Genomic DNA, 22,848 nt, shown 5'->3' on the forward strand with positions numbered 1-22,848 from the left:
AGGTTAAGTAATTTCATATGGCCACAATATTTAAACCCAGTTTTAAATGACTTCAAAGTTTGCTTTGTTCATGTCCCCTCAAAACCCACGTGTTTAAATGTTAATCCCCAGTGGTTGAGGAGATGGAACCTTTGAAAGATGATCATATCCCAGAGCTCAGCACGTATCTATGGGATAGTGCTCCAGCTGCCTTGCTCCTCATACCATGGAAAAGCAAGTCCAGAGTGCCATCCGTGAACTGAGAAGCAGGTTCTCCAGAGACATTGATGTTCAACTTTCTGTTGCTCCCAGCATCACTCTGGAGCTGTTGCAGCAGCCTGAAGAGAATGAGATACCCAGCCCCTTCTCATCTCTGCCCATTATATCTTACACTTGCACATCACAGCCCATTATTGAAAAAAATTATGGTAGAAGCAATGTGGTTCATTGAGATGGGAGGGGAAGGTAGCTAATGATTCTTCAGTTTCCTAAGTTTACAGTCTTAACAACATGGGGAAACAGTAGTACTTGAATTGTTCTGGAAAGTGGTGGTTCCATTTTCTGAATGTACTTAACATGAATGAATTTGTCTTCTTTTCTAAGGAGAACTCGAGTTGCATTCTGGAGTTGACTGCTCATGGCACACACTCTTAGAGGATGCTTGTTGGGACTGAATTTTTTATTCATGTGGCTGTTGATTAAAGCATATATAGGTAAGAGATTTCTGTAATCTTGTCTGTAGAAGGAATTGTAGTTTAAATTCTCAGGTACAAATGAACCATGTACTCTGGTAAGTGTTCTAAAGTGAATTTTGTAGTGAGTCTTTTAACATTTAATGGATAAATTTGGCTCTGTAGTATTGTCTTATTTATTTTAATAATTAACATTGGATATAATCATATATTTTCTCTTGAGAAACTGGCTAAGAAACCTGAAGCATAATGGAATGTATTTTAGAACCAGAAAGATGGTTCAGCAGGTAAAGGCACTTGCATTGCAAACCTAACCACTTGAGTTTAACCCTTTAAGCCCACACCCTAGCCTCAAATGTGTACTGTGGCCCATGTTCACACACACACATAAATGATAAAATAAAGAGTTGGAATGTACTTTAGCAGGAGTATTCATGGTTGAATTCAGCTATCATATGAATATGATACATACATATGCATGTCTATAAATATGCATAATGTGTGTGTTATGTCAACATTTTCCTGGCTTCTTGAGTAAGAGTTTGATTTGGGCTTCTGGCCCATTACAATGAATAATCAAAGAAATCAAGATCAGACATAGAATAAAACTAAAAAAGGGAGATTCCATTTAGCTTTGAAAATAAAAATGAGTGTTTTCTTTTAAAGGATTGTTCAGCATTTCATTTACTTAAGGTAAATAATAACTTATTCACTAATTCCTCTTTTATGCATATTGATCCTATAACAGAATTATCCCCAAAGACGATTTCACTGGGGGATTTACATCACATGTGAAATTGAGAATGTATCTCTATTTTGTAGTTCATTTTAGTGAAGTGTATCAGTGGAATGCTTTTGGAAGTGAGTTAAATGGGAGTTCAAGGTGACATTGGTGATAGTAACTACGCCATAAGAGTCATTCAAAAGGAGGAACATACATGTCATTTATTTCAACCATATTACCCAGGGGCCTACAGCTTAAAGAAATCAAAATGCAGGTTATTGGACCCACTTTCCTTTGTTTGTTTGTTTGGTTGGTTGGTTTTTTTGTTTGCTACATTTTCTGACTTTGTAGCCTGGTCTGGTCAATAATTCATGATGCTCCATCTTAGTCTCCCAAGTGCTGGGATCACGAAACCACACATTTGAATATTTTATCTTTAGTGTAAAATGATATTACAAGTTATGCTCATTTAATACAACTGATATATTAAGAGAAGAAATTATTTCTACATATGCCCCTAAAGTCTTGTAAGATTGTCTTTGTTTTTCTTAATATAATTATTAAAATAAGCATTTTAAATTATAAATGTGATGGGAATTATGTAATTTATCCTGAGAAGCTCTCTTTATATGGTCTGGTGTGAAATCTGAATAAGGAAAAGTCACCTGAGAGAATTTAGAACTGCATTCCAGAATGTTTTTTCACTGCTGTTTTCTTCCTACTTTCCTCTTGTTATGATTATAGCATGGATGTTTTGATAAGAGCATTCATTTAATTCAAACACATTTTAGTATAACTGTCTTCTAATTCTCCAGCATTTCCTATGCTGCTGGAGCAATGTAGGTTATTAACAGTTCCGTGATCTGATGAGTTTTAATTTCACCCTACTATGGGGACTGAACAAACTCTCCATCTCGAAATGGATGTCTTCCTTCTTGCTGAGTTTTGAATTTGTCTCTTCCTGCAGATCCCTGCAAGCGAGGCACAGTGACTGTCAAGCCTTCCCCTGTGATTCCACTTGGGTCAGCTGTCAATATTTCCTGCTCTTTGAATCCCAAGCACCGCTGTTGGAATCATCCTGGTTCTAAATTAGTCCTCTTAAAGTCTAGCAAAATAGTCCATTCCCACAATGGTCACTTCTCCACTTTTCAAGTCTCCAACCTTCCCCTTGGCACAACCGTATTTGTCTGCCAGGTGTACTGTCCACAAACTAGTCAGTACTATGTGTGTGGAGCAGAGATCTCAGTTGGTGGTGAGCATTCCTTTCTGAACTCTTATAAAGTGGTCATTGTGTGTGTGTGTGTGTGTGTGTATGTGTGTGTGTCTATATGTGTGTGTGTCTGTGTGTCTATATATTTCTGTGTATCTGTGTATCTCTGTATGTCTATGTGTGTGTGTTTGTGTGTGTGTAGGTGTCTGTGTGTCTGTGTGTATCTGTGTATCTTTGTATGTCTATGTGTGTGTCTGTGTGTGTCTTTGTGTTTGTGTGTGTGTGTCTTTGTGTGTCTATATATCTCTGTGTGTCTGTGTCTGTGTGTATCTGTGTATCTCTGTATGTCTACGTGTGTGTCTCTGTGTGCCTTGGTGTTTGTATGTGTGTGGGTGTGGGTGTGTGTTTGACATGAGATAAATAGAAACCCAAACACCAGACAGATTTCTCTGTTCTCCCATAACATTAAGTATTTTATTGTGAGACCAGCCTGAGAATCTCAGTTTGAAAAGTCTAGAAATCAACAGAATTAGGATCTTATTTAGGAACTCACAGTCTCTCTCCACCTCTTGTCCTTCATTTTCTCTTTCTCTCAGTTCTTCTCTTTCTTCCTTTCCTCTTTCTCTGACCATTGGGATAATTTGCTTACTCTCTGTGTGGCTCTTTACAGCTAGTTTGCCACACCCTCTTGGTTTAGGAAAACTGGCTCAAAGCCATAAGTTCCTAAAGTGATGGGAGAGTATCTCTTCCAGCTCTTACATCCCAGACTGGCAACGCATCACTGAGCACCTCCTTTCCCTTCGCTTACTGCCCAGCAAGTAGTTCTTCCATCTCCACCCACCCATGAGGAGTGACGATGACACGCAGAGAGGCTCGCATGAAACTGCCACCATATTTAGGGACTTTCCTGGAATTATGCCCAAGGCAAAGCTCATAGGCTAATACTTCAAGAAGGGAGCTGAGAGTGAGAAACGAAGCTAGGAAATACAGTTAATGATTCCTTTAATATTGGTATAGTTCAAGAAAAGTGTTATGGAGTGCTCTGGCTAAGAACTGCATATAAGACACTTGGCACTGGGCTTAGGCTAAAGGAAGTGATCAATATTCATCACTATTGTTCTAATTATAAAAGAAAATCCATGCCTTGGGAGCAAATCTGAGCATGTTAGAAAATGACTTCAGCTAGATTTGTGGGGTGTGTAGAAGTTATTATCAATATACTGCAAACAATAACAGTGTGATCTTGATATCACCTTCAGACTATTTCAAACACCAAGTCTTGCTCTTCCTTTGTAAAGTTGCTCCAGAGCCACCTCGAAACCTATCATGCCTCCAGGAAGGAGAACGTGGGACTGTGGCCTGCACCTGGGACCCTGGACTAGATACCTATCTGAAAACCCACTACACTTTACAGTGAGTAAGAGGCTATGTGGCTGTTTTGTGCGTATTCTATCTTACAGCAGTATCAAATGGTTTATTAGATGCTAAGGAGAAACAGCAATAGATCCCTCACCAAGAATTTAAATACCATTTCCAGTGTCTGTCACTAAGAGCTGCTCCAGTCACTTGAACTGTGAGGCCTGATATCTTGGTTCTACATTCTCATTTAAAGTTTTCTTTGAGTCATCCAAGATCTCAGTTAAGATAGTCTCCCTACAATTGGGTTAAGATGGCTGTGTAAAACCCCATCTCCTTTGTAATCTCACACATTTGGACATCATAATATATAAATGGACTCCTCCTTGGAGGAATTACATTTTAAAATACAGTTGGCTTGTGTGAGCATCCACAAGAAGAGGGGATATGGGGGGCCTTCCTTTTTGCAATATATCCCATAATCCCATCACAGGTACAACTGTGCCTAGGTGAACAAGAAATAGAAAAGACAGTGGGACCAGGATGGAGTTTTCCTACCTCTGGACTGTGAGCTCATACCATACTTCCACTGGATGGAGGTCAGATGTTCAAAGATTTTTTGGATAAAGGTTAGAACTTCCCTGAGGAGACAAGATAACAGCCAGGGTTTGGGAAATTAAAGAGTATGACCAAAAGCTTTCTATATGGACATTCATTTCAAAAGATTTCAGTTGTACCAAAAAGGGGGTAAGGAGGAGACATAGTCCAATAAATGAGAACAGGATTCAAGTATCCCCACAGAATATTCTCTAGTAATAAGACCAGCCTTAAAATGTGTCTGGAGTTTTTGATGTTAGAACATTTTGTTCTTTTGTAGTGACTGTAGGAAGCAGCATGTATAGTATATTACTAAATACAGTTGTGCTTGGGTTACAGGTTAACTGGACCAAACAATGTGACCTATCAGGACTACGGCAGTTGTCAGAATTGTAATCGCTTGAGTCTTGGGATCAGTCTAACATCTCATTTAGCTGAATCCAAGTTCACAGTCAGTGTCACTGCAAAAAACCAGCTTGGAAACTCTTCTTCATTTCCATTTACGTTCACGTTCTTGGACATAGGTAAATTTGATTGCAGTTTTCCAGGTGTCATTTTCTGGCACCTGAAGATTTGTTTAAAACTCACTAAAGTCTTCTATGTGTAGCTACTTCAAAGGAGAAAGGAGCTGTAGGTACAAAGTTGAGGCTATTGTGTTGCATGTCATTGGCACATTGGTCTTCTTTAAATCTAGTAGGTGGTGTCCACACATCTACTACTGGTAAAGATGAGATTGGGTTAAGAACAGTTATTTCAAATAACTGAGAAGCTCATGTCAGTACTTAAAGCAATTGCTGATCATAAAGCCTGACTGGTACATTTTGGTTTGTCTTGGTTACTAGTGAGGCCTCTTCCTCCGTGGGACATCAGAATCAATTTTCTAAATGCTTCTGGAAGCAGATGTATCGTGCAGTGGAAAGATGAGGGGCAAGTGGCGCTCAATCGACTCAGATACCGGCCTTCTAACAGCATGTCCTGGAATATGGTAATAGTCTTAAGAGGAATGGGAGAAAATCAGTAAGGGCTCTTGCCATTGTTGCACAGATTCATCTTATTATGTCAACAAATTAGGGAGCTTAAGAACTTTCAGCTTAGAAATACATATTGAAATTCCATCAGAAAATTGTATATACCCTCTGTCTACATTTTAGAATTTTGTGTGTACAAGTATTTCCCTTCCCCCAAGAGGCAAGAAGAGAGCATCAGATTCCCTGAGGCCAGAGTCACAGACTGTTCTGAGCAAACGTATGGTTGCTGGAAACCAAAACCTGGTCCCAGCAAAGGCAGCACATGCTCTTAATTACTGAGCCATCTCTCTATTTATTAAGAAATATTGGAGGGGCTGGAGAAGTGGCTTAGTGGTTGAGAACATTGGCTGCTCTTCCAGAGGACTGTTGTTCAATTCCCAGCACCCAAATGGCAGCTCACAACTGTCTGTAACACCCTCACGCAGACATATATGTGGGCAAAACACCAGTGCACATAAAATAAAATAAGTCATTAAAAATTGATAAATTCTGAGAGAGAGAGAGAGAGAGAGAGAGAGAGAGAGAGAGAGAGAGAAGAGAGAGAGAGAGAGAAAGAGGGAGAGAGAGAGAGGAAGGAATGAAGGAAGGAAGGAAAGAAGGCCAGGCAGTGGTGGTACACACCTTTAATCCCAGTACTTAGGAGTACAGAGGAAAGCAGATCTCTGAGTTCAAGGAAAGACTGGTCTTCAGGGTGAGTTCCAGAGCTGTTACATGGAGCTTGAAAAAAAAGAAAAAAGAAGAAAAGAAAGACTGGGGTAGAAGAGATGGGTCAGTAGGTAGAGTGAGGGCTGATTTTGGATCCTCAGAACCCTCACTAAAGAGAGGGTCATGGGGGCTGGAGAGATGGCTCAGAGGTTAAGAGCATTGCCTGCTCTTCCAAAGGTCCTGAGTTCAGTTCCCAGCAACCACATGGTGGCTCACAACCATCTGTAATAGGGTCTGGTGCCCTCTTCTGGCATACAGGCATACAGACAGAATATTGTATACATAATAAATAAATAAATATAAAAAAGAGAGGGTCATGGCAGCATACGTGTGTGATCCCAGCACTGACAGACAGAGACTGGAGGATCTCTGGAGGGCACTGGTCAGCTAGTGTGATCAGTCAGTGAGAACACCAGGTTTAATGAGAAACTTTACTCAAAAAAAAAAAAAAAAAAACAGTAGAGAAGCAATTGAGGAAGACACCTAACATTGACCTGACATGCAAAGACATGCAAAGACATGTGTGTGCCCCACACATGCACACATATGAACAAGTACACACACATACACTCACACACACACACACACACACACACACACCACAAGACAAGAAATATCTTGATCCCCTGGTACTGAATTTTATTTCCATTGTTTAGCTTTATTTATTTATTTATCTGTGTGGTATGGGGGAGGGGTTGTTCCCCCAAATCTTGGGGATCAAATCAAATGTCAGACTTTCAGCAAACCCTTTTACCCATCAAGCAATCTTTGTGCTCCTTCCAAACTCTTAAATTTTATTTTACTGTTTTGTGCATGTGCATGTGTGCCTGTGTGTGTGTGTGTGTGTGTGTGTGTGTGTGTGTAAGTGCAGGTACATGTGTGCCACAGAAGACATGTGAAGGTCAGAGAACAACTTTGGGGAGTCAGTCCTCTCCTCCCACTGTGAGTTCTGAGTGTCAAACTCAGGTTATAAGGTTTGCACAGCAAGCACCTTTACCTGCTGAATAATTTCACAGGCTCTGATTTTAAATAGTTTAAGCCACGGGCTTTCATAAACCTATTTGCAATGAATAATTTGCTTCTCCTTATTTTTCCTTCCCCTTCCTCATTTTTCTTTTTTAGCATTAAAAATATTTTGGAAAGAGGTCTTAGAGTATGTACGCAAAGGCTTATGTGGAACTAGAACTTCTCAAGGAAAAGACTGCCATTTGATATATTAGGACTATAGTGCATGTGTGGGGGTATTGGGAGTGCACACATGTCATGGCATGCATGTGGAGGTCAGAGATGGCAGTCCCCACTTTTCAATTACACCTCACTTGAGACAAGGTGTGTTTGTTGTTCCCATATGCACACACAAGCTTGTAGCATTCTGCTGCCTCCTGCACCTCCTCACTGTTGGAGCCTCGGATTACAAATGCCTGTGCCTAGATTTACACCGGTCCTGGAGATTTGACTCAGGCCCTCACATTTGGTCAACAAGAACTTTACCCACTGAGCTGTTTTCCCAGCCTGGTGCTACCACTTTATATGATAAAAAATGTAGAAGTATGAATTTTTGTAGAGTATAGTGGCTTATGATAATAGAAAAGGATTGGCTCCACATATTGAAACTCAAGAGAGCATGACTAACATTTTTTCCTGAAACCATTCAGGAAATGCATTCATCATATGCTAATTATGTATGGTACAGAAATTTCTCCACATGGCATTAAGAACTGATAAATTTTGGGGCTAGCGTGAAAGCACATACCTATAATCCCAGTGCTCTGAAGGCTGAGAGAGAGGATAGAATCCCAGACCAGCCTGTGCTGTGTCCTGTGTGTGTCTGTTGTCCATGGGAGCCAAAAGACAGAGAATCCTGTGAGACTTGAGTTACAGACAATTGTGAGTCACCGTGTGGGTAAGTGCAAATCAAACCTTGGTCATCTGGAAGAGTAGCAAATGCTCTTAACCATCTCTCCAGCCCCCAATAGATAGGCTTTTAATCTCTAGAGTATTTTTTAAAGAGAAACTATTATATTAGGTTAAAATCTCAAATTCAGTAACCTTAGCATTATTCATTCTTATTAAATGGTAGATCTGGAGAATTTAAAAGATCATCTTATCTAGATTGCCCTTTCAAGTTGAAATTATCTGTATCAGGTTGGGGAAAGGCCTCAACAACAGAGGGCCTGGCTTTAGTTCCGAGAACCCATGCTGGGTGACAAAACTGCTTGTGATACCAGTTCCAAGGGATCTGATGCCCTCATCTGACTGGCCTCCTTGGGCCTCCTACACACACATGGTGCACATACAAGTGCTCAGACACACGTAAACATAAATAAAGCAAATCTTTTCAAAAGTCTTTGTATTATCCTTTCTATATAAGCTTTGAACATGCTGAAGACATACTGTACCACCAAACTACTTCCTCTTTAGATTAATTTGCTACTAATAGGTATCTTAAAACCCTTGTGAGTTCTGCTATACATCCTGTTCTACATGATTGCCTTAATGAGTAAGAACATGTGTTTGTCACTAGAGCCAGTGGTGGGTAGAGAGGAAGGAAGAGATTGAGTAAAGGAGTGACATCAGGCTCACCCTTAGCACATTAACACCTTAACTGTACTTCAGAGTGGTCAGTAGAGTGTGAAAATGTTTACTATTTTCAGGTTGTTGTTGTTGTTGTTGTTGTTGTTGTTGTTGTTGTTTGGTAATGTGTGTGGTTGTTCTGCATGATTTATTATTTCTGTGTTCACATGCATGTTTGGTGCCTGCAGAGGCCAGCACAGGGTATCTGATTGAATCCCCAGGAACTGGAGTTATAGATGGTTGTGAGCTACCATGTTGAGTCCTGGCAATAGAACCCAGGTCCTCTGCAAGAGCAGCCAGTGCTCTTAATCTCTGAGCCATCTCTCCAGGCTCAACGCTTACTATTCTGTGAGAGAGGGGTCTTATCTCCTTTCTTTGGTCATTGCATACCCTCTGCTTGTACTGAACTGTCACACAATACACAGTCCACTCCATAAGAATACAGAAGCATGGTATGTCAGTGAAACAAATCTCATCTGATTCAAGGTTAATGCTACAAATGCCAAAGGAAAATACGACCTACAGCATCTGCAGCCGTTTACAAAATATGAATTTCAGATTTCATCTAAGCTGTATCTTTCTAAAGGAAGCTGGAGCAATTGGAGTGAGCCACTGACAACACGAACACCAGAGGAAGGTAGGCATCCAGCCAAAACAAAGGGGGAGGAATCAGGAAGAGGGGACTGGAAAAGGCAAAGTCTTCCCTGGAGTAGACTCTTTCAGTGCATGGTGTACAGAAACCACTCGGGAAGGCAAGTTTATGATGCTAAGAAGGTTAACAGCAGGCCAACCTGCCGGTGTCTGCCATCAGTCAAGCCACTGTCTTATTACCATCTAGTAAAATGTGTGCTTTCTTCTCTTACTTTCTCAGTACCTTTTATTCCCCAAAGCTGTAGCCAGTAATTAACCTCATTTCTTTGATAAATTTTATCGCTTTAGTTCTTTGAAAATTAGAAAAGATAATTTAGAAATTATAAACCATACTAAAAGTTTGAAAGAGTTTCTGAAGACAGTATCCTAAAATAAAAGGAATGTCTAACAATCCTCTTTCAACTGTTGCATGGCACTTCTGCAGGCCTTTGGCACTCTCCTGCTCAAAGGAGCCCGTTGGACCAGAGCCAGGAACAGCATAACAAGTTCAAGTTTTTAACCTAATGAATGGGCCTTTCCTTTTTGATAATTATTGAGAAGTTAATTTCACAGAAATATAAGCCAACATTCTATTGAAAGAAAAGTCCTTAAATAATCTTTCTGTCATATTAACAAATTGTTTCTTCATTTTATTAGTTCTCGAAGAGTTTGGGGTAATATGTTTTGATCGTATTCACTCTGTCCCCAGCTCCTACCACATTCATAACTAACCCACACAATTATGTCTTCTTTTTTTCCTGTTGTTTGTTTAAAAAACCCATAAAGTTCAATTTGTGCTTCAGCAGGAGGTGGGGCTTCATGCTCCCTCCCCTCTCCATGCAGGCGGGGGTGGGGGGGAGAGGGGACACTTTGTCCTTTGTCCATGTTGAGCTTGCGGAGTTCTTGTGCATGCTATCTCAACTCCTGTGAATTCTAAAGTGCAGCTGCCCTGCTGGTTCTAGAAAACCCTTCCCAATAGTAACAACTCTTTGAATTCACAAGAATCCTGTTTCGTTTTGAGTAGTGACATAGTATAGAACGTTTCATATTGTTGTGGGGTATTCACTAGAGAAGACTGCTAGAACATGGGTTTAAGCCGAGAAAAAATCTTTATTAACTGACCAGCAACTACACTGCATGTTCGGGATCCCAGTGTAGCTCTGAGACTTTCTGAGAGTGAACTTTCAAGCACACGCACATACACACACAAACACACACACACACACACACACACAACCATACTTCAGTTAACAAGAACAGTTAGACAGAAGCAGAACTACAGAATCTAAAAAGCAAGGTTAGTACGTTGTGAGACTTTCTAAGAATTAGATGGACTTTGATTTAGTTTTAGCAGGTGGTACTGTCTACCTGTTGAATTTTAAAACCTGAATGGTATTTTCATCGTGGAGTCAGTTATGCTAAGGTCTGGGCCCTACTCAGGTCTGGGGTCCTAGTCCAATACTTTATGTAAATTTAAATCAAAGAAAAAATTACATGAATATAATCAATTGTATATTACTATCTAGAGTTTTGTGAGACAATTTTTTATTTCATTTTACATTCCAACCACAGTTCTCCCTTCCACTCCTCCCCCCACCCCTACCTCTCACCCCCAATCCCCCCACAGCCCATCCCCCTCCACTCCTTCCAAAGGATAAGGTTTCCCATGGGTTAACAAAGCCAGGCATATTAAATTGAGGCAGGTCCAAGCCCGTCCCCACTACATCAAATCTGAGCATGGCATCCACCATAGAGAATGGGCTCCAAAAAGCTAGCTCATGCACCAGGAATAGATCCTGGTACCACTGCCAGGAGTGCCTCAGATAAGCCAAGCAACACAACTGGTAAGACAAATTGACTGGCTGACTTAGAACTCACTATGTATACCTGGATGGGTTTGAGCTCACAGAGCTCTACCTGCTTCTGCTTCCCAAGTACTGGCATTAAAAATGCTCACTGTCACACCCAGCTGGAGGTTTTGTAATGCTGATGTGAACATCTAAGTGATTATTTGCAAAGGTGGGAATATGCATTATGAGAAGCAGCCTTGTATAATTGGGCTGCAGTCTTTGAGCTCCTAATAGTTGGGGGTTTTGTTGGTTTTGTTTGTTTGTTTTGAGACAGGGTCACTTATATAGTTCTCTTTAGTCTGGAACTCAATATGTAGACCAGGATGACCCTGAACTCAAAGATCACACCCTTGCCTCTGCCTCCTGAGCACCAGTATTAAAGGCATGCACCACCACCTCCAGTGTGAAGTAATATTTTTTAAATACCTCGTCTACTATATTTTTGTTTGCACAATGCAGATAAGATTTTTCAAATGGGTCAAATTTAATATTCAAATCCAAAATAGTATATGGGTCTAGACATCTGTAAGCTACATTATTACATCACATGGGTCTGAGCTATAAACTACAGAAACATGAATCCTTGTCATTTATACACGGATTAATGACTTACTGAGAAAAGCAAGTTATTAATAGTTATCAAAAAGAATTTTCTTTTCTTATTTTTTAGTACTTACCTAATAAACTCAAACTTCTCTAAGGCAAGCTAGAAACTCTAACATGTGATGAATAAGTTACCAGTCTCCATGAGGCTGCTGTGTTCAGAGCAGAGCAGGCATGGCTTACCTCAGCCCATAGGCTTCCTTTCAATGTCTGCACCTTGCTTCTCTGGTTTGATCTTTCTGTGGGTTGTCCTGTGCTCCTGCTCTTACTTTAAGCTCTGTGGTTTACACCCCTTACCACACTCTCTGTCATCAGTTTCTTTTTGAAACACCAACTGATGTAAACCTAAACGTGTGAAAAAAAATTTTTACCACTTCTTCCTTTTAACCCTTTGAAGAGTCTAGTCATACGTAACTGGCTTCACTCTCTGAAACTGTGAATGACTTATGATGGGGCTCTTTTTCTGTAGCCTCAGCTTCTAAAACGGGAGAGGAGTGTGGTGTCCCCTGGTGGTCCAGGTGTGGCTGTTTGTGTCATTCCAGCTGAGTGAAGGCTCTCTCCCCTGCACGTAGGCCCCTTCCTTTGGTGTTAAATTTAACTTCTGTCATGGTCTTCAGAGAAATGACCACTAAGGAAGGGGAGGAGGATGGAAGCCTATGCCACCTTCTGAAAAACAGTCTCTAATTCAGCATCCATCAAAAGCTGTCTCGACTCTGGGGACTTGAAGCCATGTTTTCTTTCTAGTGAGAAAACACTCATGAATTTGAGCTCAAAAGTATCCAGACCTGTGCACACTCAACACTCATGACACCTAGCAGAAGGCTCCCCTATGAGGAATAGGCCTTCCTTTATGTATGTGACTCTGTTTACAGGTTTGAGTGCTACTCACCTCAATTAATTTGGCAAATTAATTAAGGAGGCATGGCCATTGTGACAACAGAGAGGAGTGAAAGGAGCCCGAGAGAGAGAGAGAGAGAGAGAGAGAGAGAGAGAGAGAGAGAGAGAGAGAGAGAGTTTCATTGGCCCCTCATATCCACCCTTCCTCACATAAAGAAGGCATTCTGAGTCCGGCACAGGAAAGCACCACTAACACTTCACTTGTATTTGTTCTGGAGTTTGTAAAGAGAGCAGAACTGCAGAATGTGATTCCCAGTCTGTAATAATCCGTTAGGTGCTGGATCTTTAACAAGCAATCTAGTGAACAATGCCTTTAAATTTGTTGCCAATATGTAATTAGCTAAAGGCACTATTGCTATGAACAAGTTAACTGATTTTGATACTGAACACACCCAATCCTAACTACATGGTCAATGCCTGAACTATGTAATTTGTGGAATGTTCAGTATAGATCTTTGTTCAATATAGACACTGCATTGGGAAAAGCAGGATCTTTGGAGCTAGCAAGAGCTGGCCTCAGCTCTCAGCTTAGCCAGTTATCAGCTCCTTATGGTCTTTGCCCACCTCCTTGTGCACAACTGTGCAGCAGATACCATCATGGGAGCCTTCTATATCAGAAGAGGGCTCAATGAGACCATGGACTTGACAGTGTTACTTTGCACTTCAGAGTGGCTAGTGTCAGTTGCCTGTATTTTCTAATTTGTTGTGCATAGTCTATCAGATACAAGGCTCGGTGTCTGTGTCACTCTCTCGTGTCCTGAAGAAATGAAAGCATTTCAGAATGCTTTATGGAAACTTTTGTCATCTTGTCCTTGCTGAAAGGGCAATGTTAGCCCTAGTGGGAGGAGAGAGGGAAGAAAAAGGCTCTTGGTTCAAACACACACACACACACACACACACACACACACACATAGAAGACGGGGTGGGGGTAAAGGGGATTAGAGAAGAGACACAGAAAAGGTTCACCTGATGAAGAATTCAAGTTTTCAAGTTTAATAGAGGTCACAAGCTTTTTAGAGCCAAATCACTGCATGGTGCAAAATTCATACAAAGCTATAGGATCAAACAGACCCATGCTCAGAGCCTGACTTCCATAACTATTAATTCTAAGTTTCTTAATCATTTAGAAACTCAGTTTTCTTTCTTTTTTTAATTGATTTTATTGAGCTCTACATTTTTCTCTGCTTCCCTCCCATCCTCTCCCCTCCCCTTCAACCCTCTCCCATGGTTCCCCATTCTCCCAATTTACTCAGGAGAGCTTATCTTTTTCTACTTCCCATGTAGATTAGATTCATGTATGTCTCTCTTAGGGTCCTCATTGTTGGCTAGGTTCTCTGGGATTGTGATTTGTAGGCTGGTTTTCTTTGTTTTATGTCTAAAAGCCACTTATGAGTACACATAATATTTGTCTTTCTGGATCTGGGTTACCTCAGTAAATATGATGTTTTCTAGCTCCATCCATTTGTCTGCAAATTTCAAGATGTCATTATTTTTCTGCTGTGTAGTACTTCATTGTGTAAATGTACTACATTTTCTTTATCCATTCTTCATTTGAGAGAAATTTAATTGTATCCAGTTTCTGGATATGACAAACAATGATGCTATGAACATAATTGAGCACTATGTCTTTGTGGTATAATTGAGTACCCTTTGGATATACACCCAAAAGAGGTATTGCTGGGTCTTGACATAGGTTGTTTCCTAATATTTTGAGAAATGATCATACTGATATCCAAAGAGGCTGTTCCAGCTTGCACTCCCACCAGCAATGCAGGAGTGTTCCATTCACCCCACAACCTCTCCAGTTGTGATGATACGTTGTCATCAGTGTTTTTGGTCTTGGCCATTCTTACAGCAGTAAAAGATAGAATCTCAGAGTTGTTTCTCTGATGACTAAGGATATTGCACATTTTCTTAAGTGTCTTTCAGCCATTTTAATTCCTCTGTTGAGAGTTTTCTGTTTAGGTCTGTACTCCATTTTTCTATTGGGTTATTTGTTCTTTTGATGACCAATTTCTTGAGTTCTTTGTATATTTTGGAGATCAGTCCTCTGTCTGATGTGCGGTTGGTGAAGATCTTTCCCATTCTGTAGGCTGTCATTTTGTGTTGTTGACCATGTCCTTTGCTTTTCAGAAGCTTTTCAGTTTCAGGAGTTCCCATTTATTAATTGTTTCTCTCAGTGTCTGTGCTGCTGGGGTTATATATAGGAAGTGGTCTCCTGTCCCAATGTATTCAAGTGTACTTTCCACTTTCTCTTTTATGAGGTTCACTGTGGTTGGCTTTATGTTGAGGTCTTTGATTCATTTAGACTTGAATTTTGTGTATGGTAATAGATATGGGTCTATTCATTCTTCTACATGTTGATATCCAGTTATACCCTTCTTTGGGATTTGCTGCTGTGAGATTATCTATTGTCTGTGTTTTTGTGGATATAGCCAACTTCCTTAGGTTGTAGTTTTCCTTCTACTACTTTCTGTAGGGATGGGTTTGTGGCTAGGTATTGATTGGTTAAATCTGGTTCTGTCGTGGAATATCTTGTTTTGTCTTTTTATGGTAATTGAAAGTTTTTTCTGGGTATGGTAGTCTGGGCTGGCATCTGTGATCTCTTAATGTCTGCATAATGCTTGACCAGGATTTTCTGGCTTTCATTGTTTCCATTGAGAAGTCAGGTGTAATTCTGATAAGTCTATCTTTATATGTTACTTGGCCTTTTTCCTTTGAAGCTCTTAATATTCTTTCTTTATACTGTATGTTTAGTGTTTTAATTATTATGTGGCAATAATTTTTGATCCAGTCTATTTGGTGTTCTGTAAACTTCTTGTATCTTCATGGGCATATCTTTGTTTAGGTTGAGAAAGTTTTCTTCTACAATTTTGTTAAATATATTTTCTATGCTTTTGAGTCGAACTTCTTCTCCTTCTTTTATCCCTATTATTCTTAGGTTGATATTTTCGGGGTGTCCCATATTTCCTGAATATTTTGTGTTAAGCTTTTGTTAGATTTAATGTTTGACTGGTAAGTCAATTTCCTCTATTGTATCTTCAGTGCTTGAGATTCTCTCTTCCATCTGTTGTATTCTGCTGTTTATGCTTGCATTTGTGGTTCCTGATCATTTCCTCATGATTTCTGTTTCAATACCCTTATGTTTTCTTTATTGTTTCAATTTCAGTTTTCAAGTCTTGAATAGTTTCTTTAGTATGTTTGATTGCTTTTTCTTGGTTTACTTTAAGGGATTTGTTGATGTCCTCCAATTTTTTGTCTTTTCCTTCATTTCTTTGAGGAAATTTTTCATTTCTTCTTTAAGGGCCTCAAACATTCTCCTAAAGTTATTTTTTAGGTCATTTTATTCTGCTTCATTTATATTTGGTTATTCAAGTCTTGCTGTTGTAGGGTCACTAGTTTTTACTGGTGTCATGTTGCTCTTTGTGGTGTTGCATGTGTTCTTACCTTGTCTACCCATCTTTTCCTCTAATTGGTGTAGTTGGGGTTGTCTGTGACTCTGGTGATCAATCTTCCAGGTGCCAGTGGATCCATGGCTCAGATGGTTGCTCCTCATGGTGCAAGCCAGAGTTCCAGTCACCCCAGTGGTCACTGTGTTTTCCTGGAGGTCACTTGGCGCTCCAGTGGTTCACTCTGCAATTCCAGGGGTTGTTCGGAACTGCTCCCACAAAGATTGATTGCTTTAAGCACTTTCTGATGAGGTTGCTGCCTTGGTCCTGCTCTGGCAGAGGTCCTGGCTCAGGTCTACTCCCTCGAAGGTCTCAGACTCGCACCCAGATTTGCAGAGGTCTCTGGTTCTGGCCTACTCCCTCAGTGGTTGTTCCTTTGTACCTGCTCCTGTGAAGTTCACTATCTCAGGCCTGCTCAGGCCTAGGTCACTGGGTCAGACCTGTTTCTATAGATGTCCCTGGTCTGGGCCCACTCCTGAGGAGGTCCCTGGCTTGGGCCTGATCCCATAAAGGTCTCTGGCTCTTGTCTACTTCCTCAGAGGTTCCAGACTCGTGCCGCCACTCAGTTTTCAAATGAGAAAAATGACAACAGCTAAATTTGCTGACAGTTTGCCCTGTAGCAACACTCTTCTTCTAAATTCTCAAGACAGCCCCCATGATAAAGAGCTACCTACTTCATTTGACAGATAAGGAAGCCTGCTAAAGGGCCGGTTTACTAGAGATCACACAGCAGGGTTCTGTGGTAGATAGCCTAGTGCCTTGGTAACCCTTGCACAACATCTCCAGTCCCAGCAAGACATGAGGAGAAGTGGTACCAAGAAGGGCCCAGTAGGCCCTTGAGACAGTACTATCATGGGACTGTCCTAGTTCCTCCTTTTCCCCATTGCTATTCTCTCCCTGGCTGTTTAGCTTTTTTTATCTGGGTAGAAGATGTTACTATTCTAGAAATTTTGTTCTGATTGAAAGGAACTTTATTCCAGAAGGAACCCCAGCTCAATCTCACCTCAAACACATTGCAAGTTTTCCTGTGGGGGAAGCTGGGTTGGAGTGACAGCAGCTGACTTCTGTGGTTGTACTGACTGATTGTACTCCAGGCTAAAGGCAAATTTATCAAGTAGGAGAGAAAAAATACACACACACACACACACACACACAGCATGGGGTCGATTATTCTCTTTTTCAAGTGTGTTTGCCTTTCTCAAGTGCAGTTGTACTATATTCAACCATTGTCTTACAGTTGCTGCTTATTTATTCTATTTGTTCAGCTTGTGTTTTGACATCAAATGAATAGCATTGCCTGGCCTGGTTTGTTGCTCATTCATCACAGAACAACGCTTACCACATCCCAGATACTGTATTTGCATTGTGACTTTTAGGTAAATGAGATGTGCCTTTGCTTCAAGTAGATCACACCAAATAATCACATGTCAATCTAAGATCAGGACTGGGGTAAAGATAAGGCTTGCTATTTGTACTTGTGGTTTGTGTTCCTACAGGACCTTGATTTTCTTTGTGGCCTACTTTTCCACCTTCCAATAAAAAAGAGAGAAGTAATCACACATACCTTGAGTTTTTAACTTAAATACTATGTACAAATGAAACATGAGTTAATATATTTTAAAGTTAGGAAATAAATTTTCTTAGTACTTTTTATCTTTTTCATTTCAAAGTATCCATCTTTTTTTTACTCATGTGCCAAAAGGATACATGTTTGCTTTTAAATAAAAGAAAACAAAATATTAGATTATAGTGAAAAATGAAATTAGCCTATAATTCTATTTTAAAAATTATTTATTGACTTTTAAAGATTTTTCTACTGTATATACCTGTATTTATGTGAAAATGTGCTTTTCACCTCTCCCTCCATTAGTGCCTGTTGGGACATTAGACATCTGGTACATGAAACAAAACATCAGCTCTAACAGACAACAGATCTCTCTTTTCTGGAAGGTAAGTTTTCCATTTAAAACTCAAGGAGAGTATATACTTAACTCAGTATGAGAACATTGTGGCTTCCATATGGCCCTGGAGCTCAGACAATTCCATGATTCCTGACGTAATGTCATTAGAACTCTGGTCAAGTTCCCTTCTCCAAAGTTCACATCCGTTCTTTTTCGCACTTCCACACCAGGCATTTCTGCCTCTAAACTATACCCTCTCATTTTGCCACCATGCTTCCAAACCTGCTCAGCAGAGACTTTCTATCTAACTGAGTTATCCTGGGGTGGGGGGGGGGGGGAGGTGGACAAAAGATAAAAAAAATTGTGAGTGTTAATGTTTAAGAATTGTCCCCACAGTTATTCAAAGAGCAAAGGTTTTAAGAAATCCAAAATAACCTAAATGATAGTGGAAAGGACCCCCACTCCCAGCAGGAACAACAAAGAAGAACCAAAGCTGCTCCTGGGCTAAAAGATACCATGACTACCTCATTTAAATCTCACACCCCCAGGAGATAGAATCTAGATTCGCCTACCAGATGGAAAACCAGAGAAAGACAGTGCATGCCTAGGGTCATCCAGCCACTAGGTGGAGATGGGGACTTGAGAGCCTCCCTGAACCTTTTTGTTCTACTTGATGAGCCATCTTTGTTGAGTCAAAATACTGTATGAGCTCAACTATCCACACACACTGTATATGCTGCATGCCCACAGGACACATTTCCAAAGTGTACTATATTTTATTTCTCAAACCTCCCCCCCAACTCCCACCACCACACACACAGTGTCCAGTGCAAGAGAATCTATTAAAAAATAACTTGTTGCATCATGACCAAGCCCTTCTCTTTGAAACTAACATTGCAGTTCATAATGAAGCTGCTTTCAAGAACAATGGTCAAAGTAGGATACACTGAGAGCTATATTTGTAAATGGGACATCCAGCTTGGGTGTTTTATAATAAGGCCCAGCTGATGCTGCACTGGCGGGAGGGCTCGAGAGCAGGCATGTGAGAGTTCTTTTAACAACACTAGAACAACCTGTAACTGCAAAAAGGGGCACCAAGGAAGTCCACAGTAGAACTATCCCCCAGCCTGTGAAGACAGTGGCAGAACGAAAGGAAATGTGAAATTGGTCTTGCACTTTTGTAGCGTGTTTGCCTTAGAGGAACGAGTAGGTACTGAGTGGGTGGAGCCCTTTTAGGAAGGGAGTGTGAGTGGGTGCAGGTGTAAGTGTGCTCACATGCATATTCGTGAGTGGGTGCATTATGAGATTGTCATGTATGTGTGAATGTGTTTGTATGTATATAAGAGATGAGTATGTATGGGGTAAGTATGTACATAGGAGTTCGTGACTATAAGGGAGTGACTGGGTGAGCATGTCTGTAGGAATGTGTGTGTTTATTTGAGTGTGTGAGGTTGTGAATGGGTAGAGGGTGGTGTACAGTGTGTAGATATGTGCCTGTATGAACAGTGGTGTGCTAAGGTGAGGAAGACTTTGTATCAGAGTGCAAGTTAAAGACGCTAGGATGAGCTAAAGGGGGGCTAAAAATCTGAGGGTAAAGTTCTGAGAGGTAAGAAATCTACTCACAACGGGAATCATCTGACCATGTTTCTTCATTCTACTCTCTCCAATGCATCATTTCTCATTGTTACCCTGAACTTGGTCCCCTTGTTCTACCTTGTTCTTAGTTCTACCCACTACTAACTTCCCAGTCATATATATCCTTAAAACCAGCAATTCCCCAACCCTATAGATTCCAAGCTGGAACTCTTTTGCCCCATAGAAAAATCAGATAAGGGTTTTCATACACACACACACACACACACACACACACACAGAGAGAGAGAGAGAGAGAGAGAGAGAGAGAGAGAGAGAGAGAGAGATCCATGGTAGTGGCTAGTACATGTCTAGTGAACTCCTTAATTGAGAAAGTTACTTAAGAAAGGAATTAAATCATCAGGGAATTCTAGAGGGGAAGGTTGGTTCCCTATGCTACATTTTAGGTGGTCAGAAAGGTTTAATTTCAGTAAATTTATGAATAGGGCATGGATTGTCTAATCAGAGCGCCACTTTTCTCAGGATGCATAGAAGATACCAGGTAACTAGGCAACCTATGTAAACAGTCAGGTAGAAGTCATGGCTCCTGATCAGATAGCACATACACCAGACACTGCAGTTTCTAACTGACCTAGGTCTGGAGTTAGACTTAACTGCTCTAAGCAAAGAAGACACCCAGGCCTCTAAGTTATCAGTTCTAGGCTATGCTGTTATCAGCCGTTCTGATCGTGGGTGTTGTGGGTCTTTCTCTGGGCTGCAGTTAATTACCTCTTCAGCTGTCCTTGAGAAAAAAAACAGAATTAAAATCATCAGTAAACGGAGGTGAAAATGAGTGTAAGGAGTTAAGAATCTTTTAAGTGAGGTAAAACCAGAGCAGCAGCTTAAGCAGGAAATGCCTGGACCCTAAGCATTGACAAAATGCTTACTGATAAAGATAATTGTAGGAAGGTAGATAGATCTCTGTGCTTACCTAGGAGAGAGGAACAAGGCCTGGCAGAGGGAAATTATTCCTCACTAGTGCTGGGATTAAATACATGCACCACTACTCCCTGGTTTCTATGGCAAACTAGTGTAGCTTCTGGGATTAGAGGTGTGTGTTTCCCCTGCCTGGTCTGTAAGGCTAACCAGAGCCGCTGTTTTAGTCTCTGATCTTCAGGCAAGCTTTATTTATTAAAATACAAATGAAATATCACTACATTTTCATAGTTCTGGTATCTTGTTAATCACATCTGATTCTTCAGCCCCAACTAACCAGAACCACAGGATCTTAATTCAAAAGCAACAATTGACTCTGACACAGTCTTTAAATTTCCCTCTGAAACTACACAAGACAGGCGTCCATCTTCTACACTGGTCTTAACATTATCTTCCAAGCTCATAAAGAACATCCCAGAGAGTTATTGGCACTCGACAATTCTTCTAACATAAAGTTCCAAAGTCCTTCCACAATCCTCCCCAAAACATGGCTAGATAGGTCACAGCAATACCACACTCCAGGCACTAATTTGTCCTAGGGTTCCTATTGCCAATACAAAACACCATGACCAAAAAGCAAGTTGGAGAGGAAAGGGTTTATTTGGCTCATACTTTCACATTGTTGCTCATCACTAAAGGAAATCAGAAACTCAAACAGGGCAAGATCCTGGAGGTAGCAGGTGACACAGAATCCATGGAGGGGTGCTGCTTACTGGCTTGCTTCCCCTGGCTTGCTCACACAGATTTCTTGTAGAACTCAGGACCACCATGAGCTAGCTGCCCAGCCCCCATTGATCGCTAACTGAGAAAATGTCTTACAACTGGATCTCATGGCGGCATTCCCTCATCTGAGGCTCCTTCCTCTCTGATGACTCTAGTTTGTGTCAGGTTGACACACAAAACCAGCCAGTATTAAGAGCAACAGTAAAAGGTTGATGGTATGTTGTAGGAGCCCACTCTCTCTTCTTTTCGCTCCAGTTCTTGCCCTATCACAGATGGACACAGCATATCCAAAGACAGTTACTAATGGGAAGAAAGGTTGCTCTTCCCCAGTTGCTAATGACACATTTCAGCTGAAAGGCAGGAGGTTCTGGTTAGCGAGCAGAATGTGGCCAATGACAAAAATGAAACAATCGGGGGCAGAAAGTTACCAAATTAGAAAGTAGAAACAGAAGGGGAAATAGAGTTTTATTTTCATGAAAAGCTCCTTAATTTTATAGCATTTCTAGTTGCAAATTGAGATAGAAATCATGTCTGGCCAACACCCATGAGATTTCATTCTTGATTCAGTCAGCTCAGAAGCAGACCATCCAGGGAACAGGTCATGTGAGTGCTAACTGGTCCGGCTAAGAGTCCATCCTCTAATCTAGATAGAGTTGTGATATCTGGTTCAAGTTCTCTTTCTGTCATGTGATCCATGTGTTTATGTGTGCCCATCCACATGTCTGTGTGAACATGCATGTGTGTTTATGAGTCTGTGTTTGTGTATCTGTGGTGCTTCTATGAATATGTTTGTGTTATAATTTTTAATTTATTTTTGACAATTTCATACATATATAATGTTGAGATTTTTAAGTCATAAATACACACAGTGTATTATGCTAAGATTCACACCCATGTCTGCTGCCCACCCACTCCTGCCCGCTAAACTCCTTGTTTCTCTTTTACTAGCCCTACTCCTACTTTCATGTTTTCTTTCACAACTATGTGACCCACTGAATTTAATTGAGGGTGCATGCATAAATAAGCATGGATACAGTGTGATTTACTGAAGGTTGAGCAATGTACCAGTGGCTATACCACTGAAGAAAATGACTCCCCTGTCACAGCAACCCACTATCAATCATTTGCTCCTTAAGGAGGGGTGAGAACTCATGTGTCCCTCCCCTATCCTTGATAGAATGTTAATGGGCCTAATCTCACACATATCTTCTTCAGGTGACCACAGCTACTGTTTCATGGTTGCAATTGCCGTGTCCTTGTTTTTCCAGAAGACTGTTTGACAGCTCTCTTCCTCATCCCATATTCTTTCTGCTTCCCCTTCCCCATTTTCACTAGGCCTTGAAGGGAATGGTTTAGATGTCC

General features: G+C 40.8%; 1 protein-coding gene across 1 annotated transcript in view; it reads left to right on the forward strand.

Annotated features, from left to right (window-relative positions):
• Positions 1-22,848, forward strand: part of Il12rb2 (interleukin 12 receptor subunit beta 2) — a 77,898-nt gene that overhangs the window by 14,400 nt on the left and 40,650 nt on the right. Inside the window, exons 4-10 of the mRNA XM_038320654.1 lie at positions 583-692; positions 2,363-2,647; positions 3,904-4,018; positions 4,898-5,082; positions 5,401-5,543; positions 9,352-9,502; positions 18,165-18,244. Of these exons, the coding sequence (XP_038176582.1) occupies positions 617-692; positions 2,363-2,647; positions 3,904-4,018; positions 4,898-5,082; positions 5,401-5,543; positions 9,352-9,502; positions 18,165-18,244 (1,035 nt within the window). The 5' untranslated portion in view covers positions 583-616. The remainder of the gene's footprint in view (positions 1-582; positions 693-2,362; positions 2,648-3,903; positions 4,019-4,897; positions 5,083-5,400; positions 5,544-9,351; positions 9,503-18,164; positions 18,245-22,848) is intronic.

Source organism: Arvicola amphibius, chromosome 2 (genome assembly GCF_903992535.2).
Source record: "Arvicola amphibius chromosome 2, mArvAmp1.2, whole genome shotgun sequence".
NCBI classification, from domain to species: Eukaryota; Metazoa; Chordata; class Mammalia; order Rodentia; family Cricetidae; genus Arvicola; species Arvicola amphibius.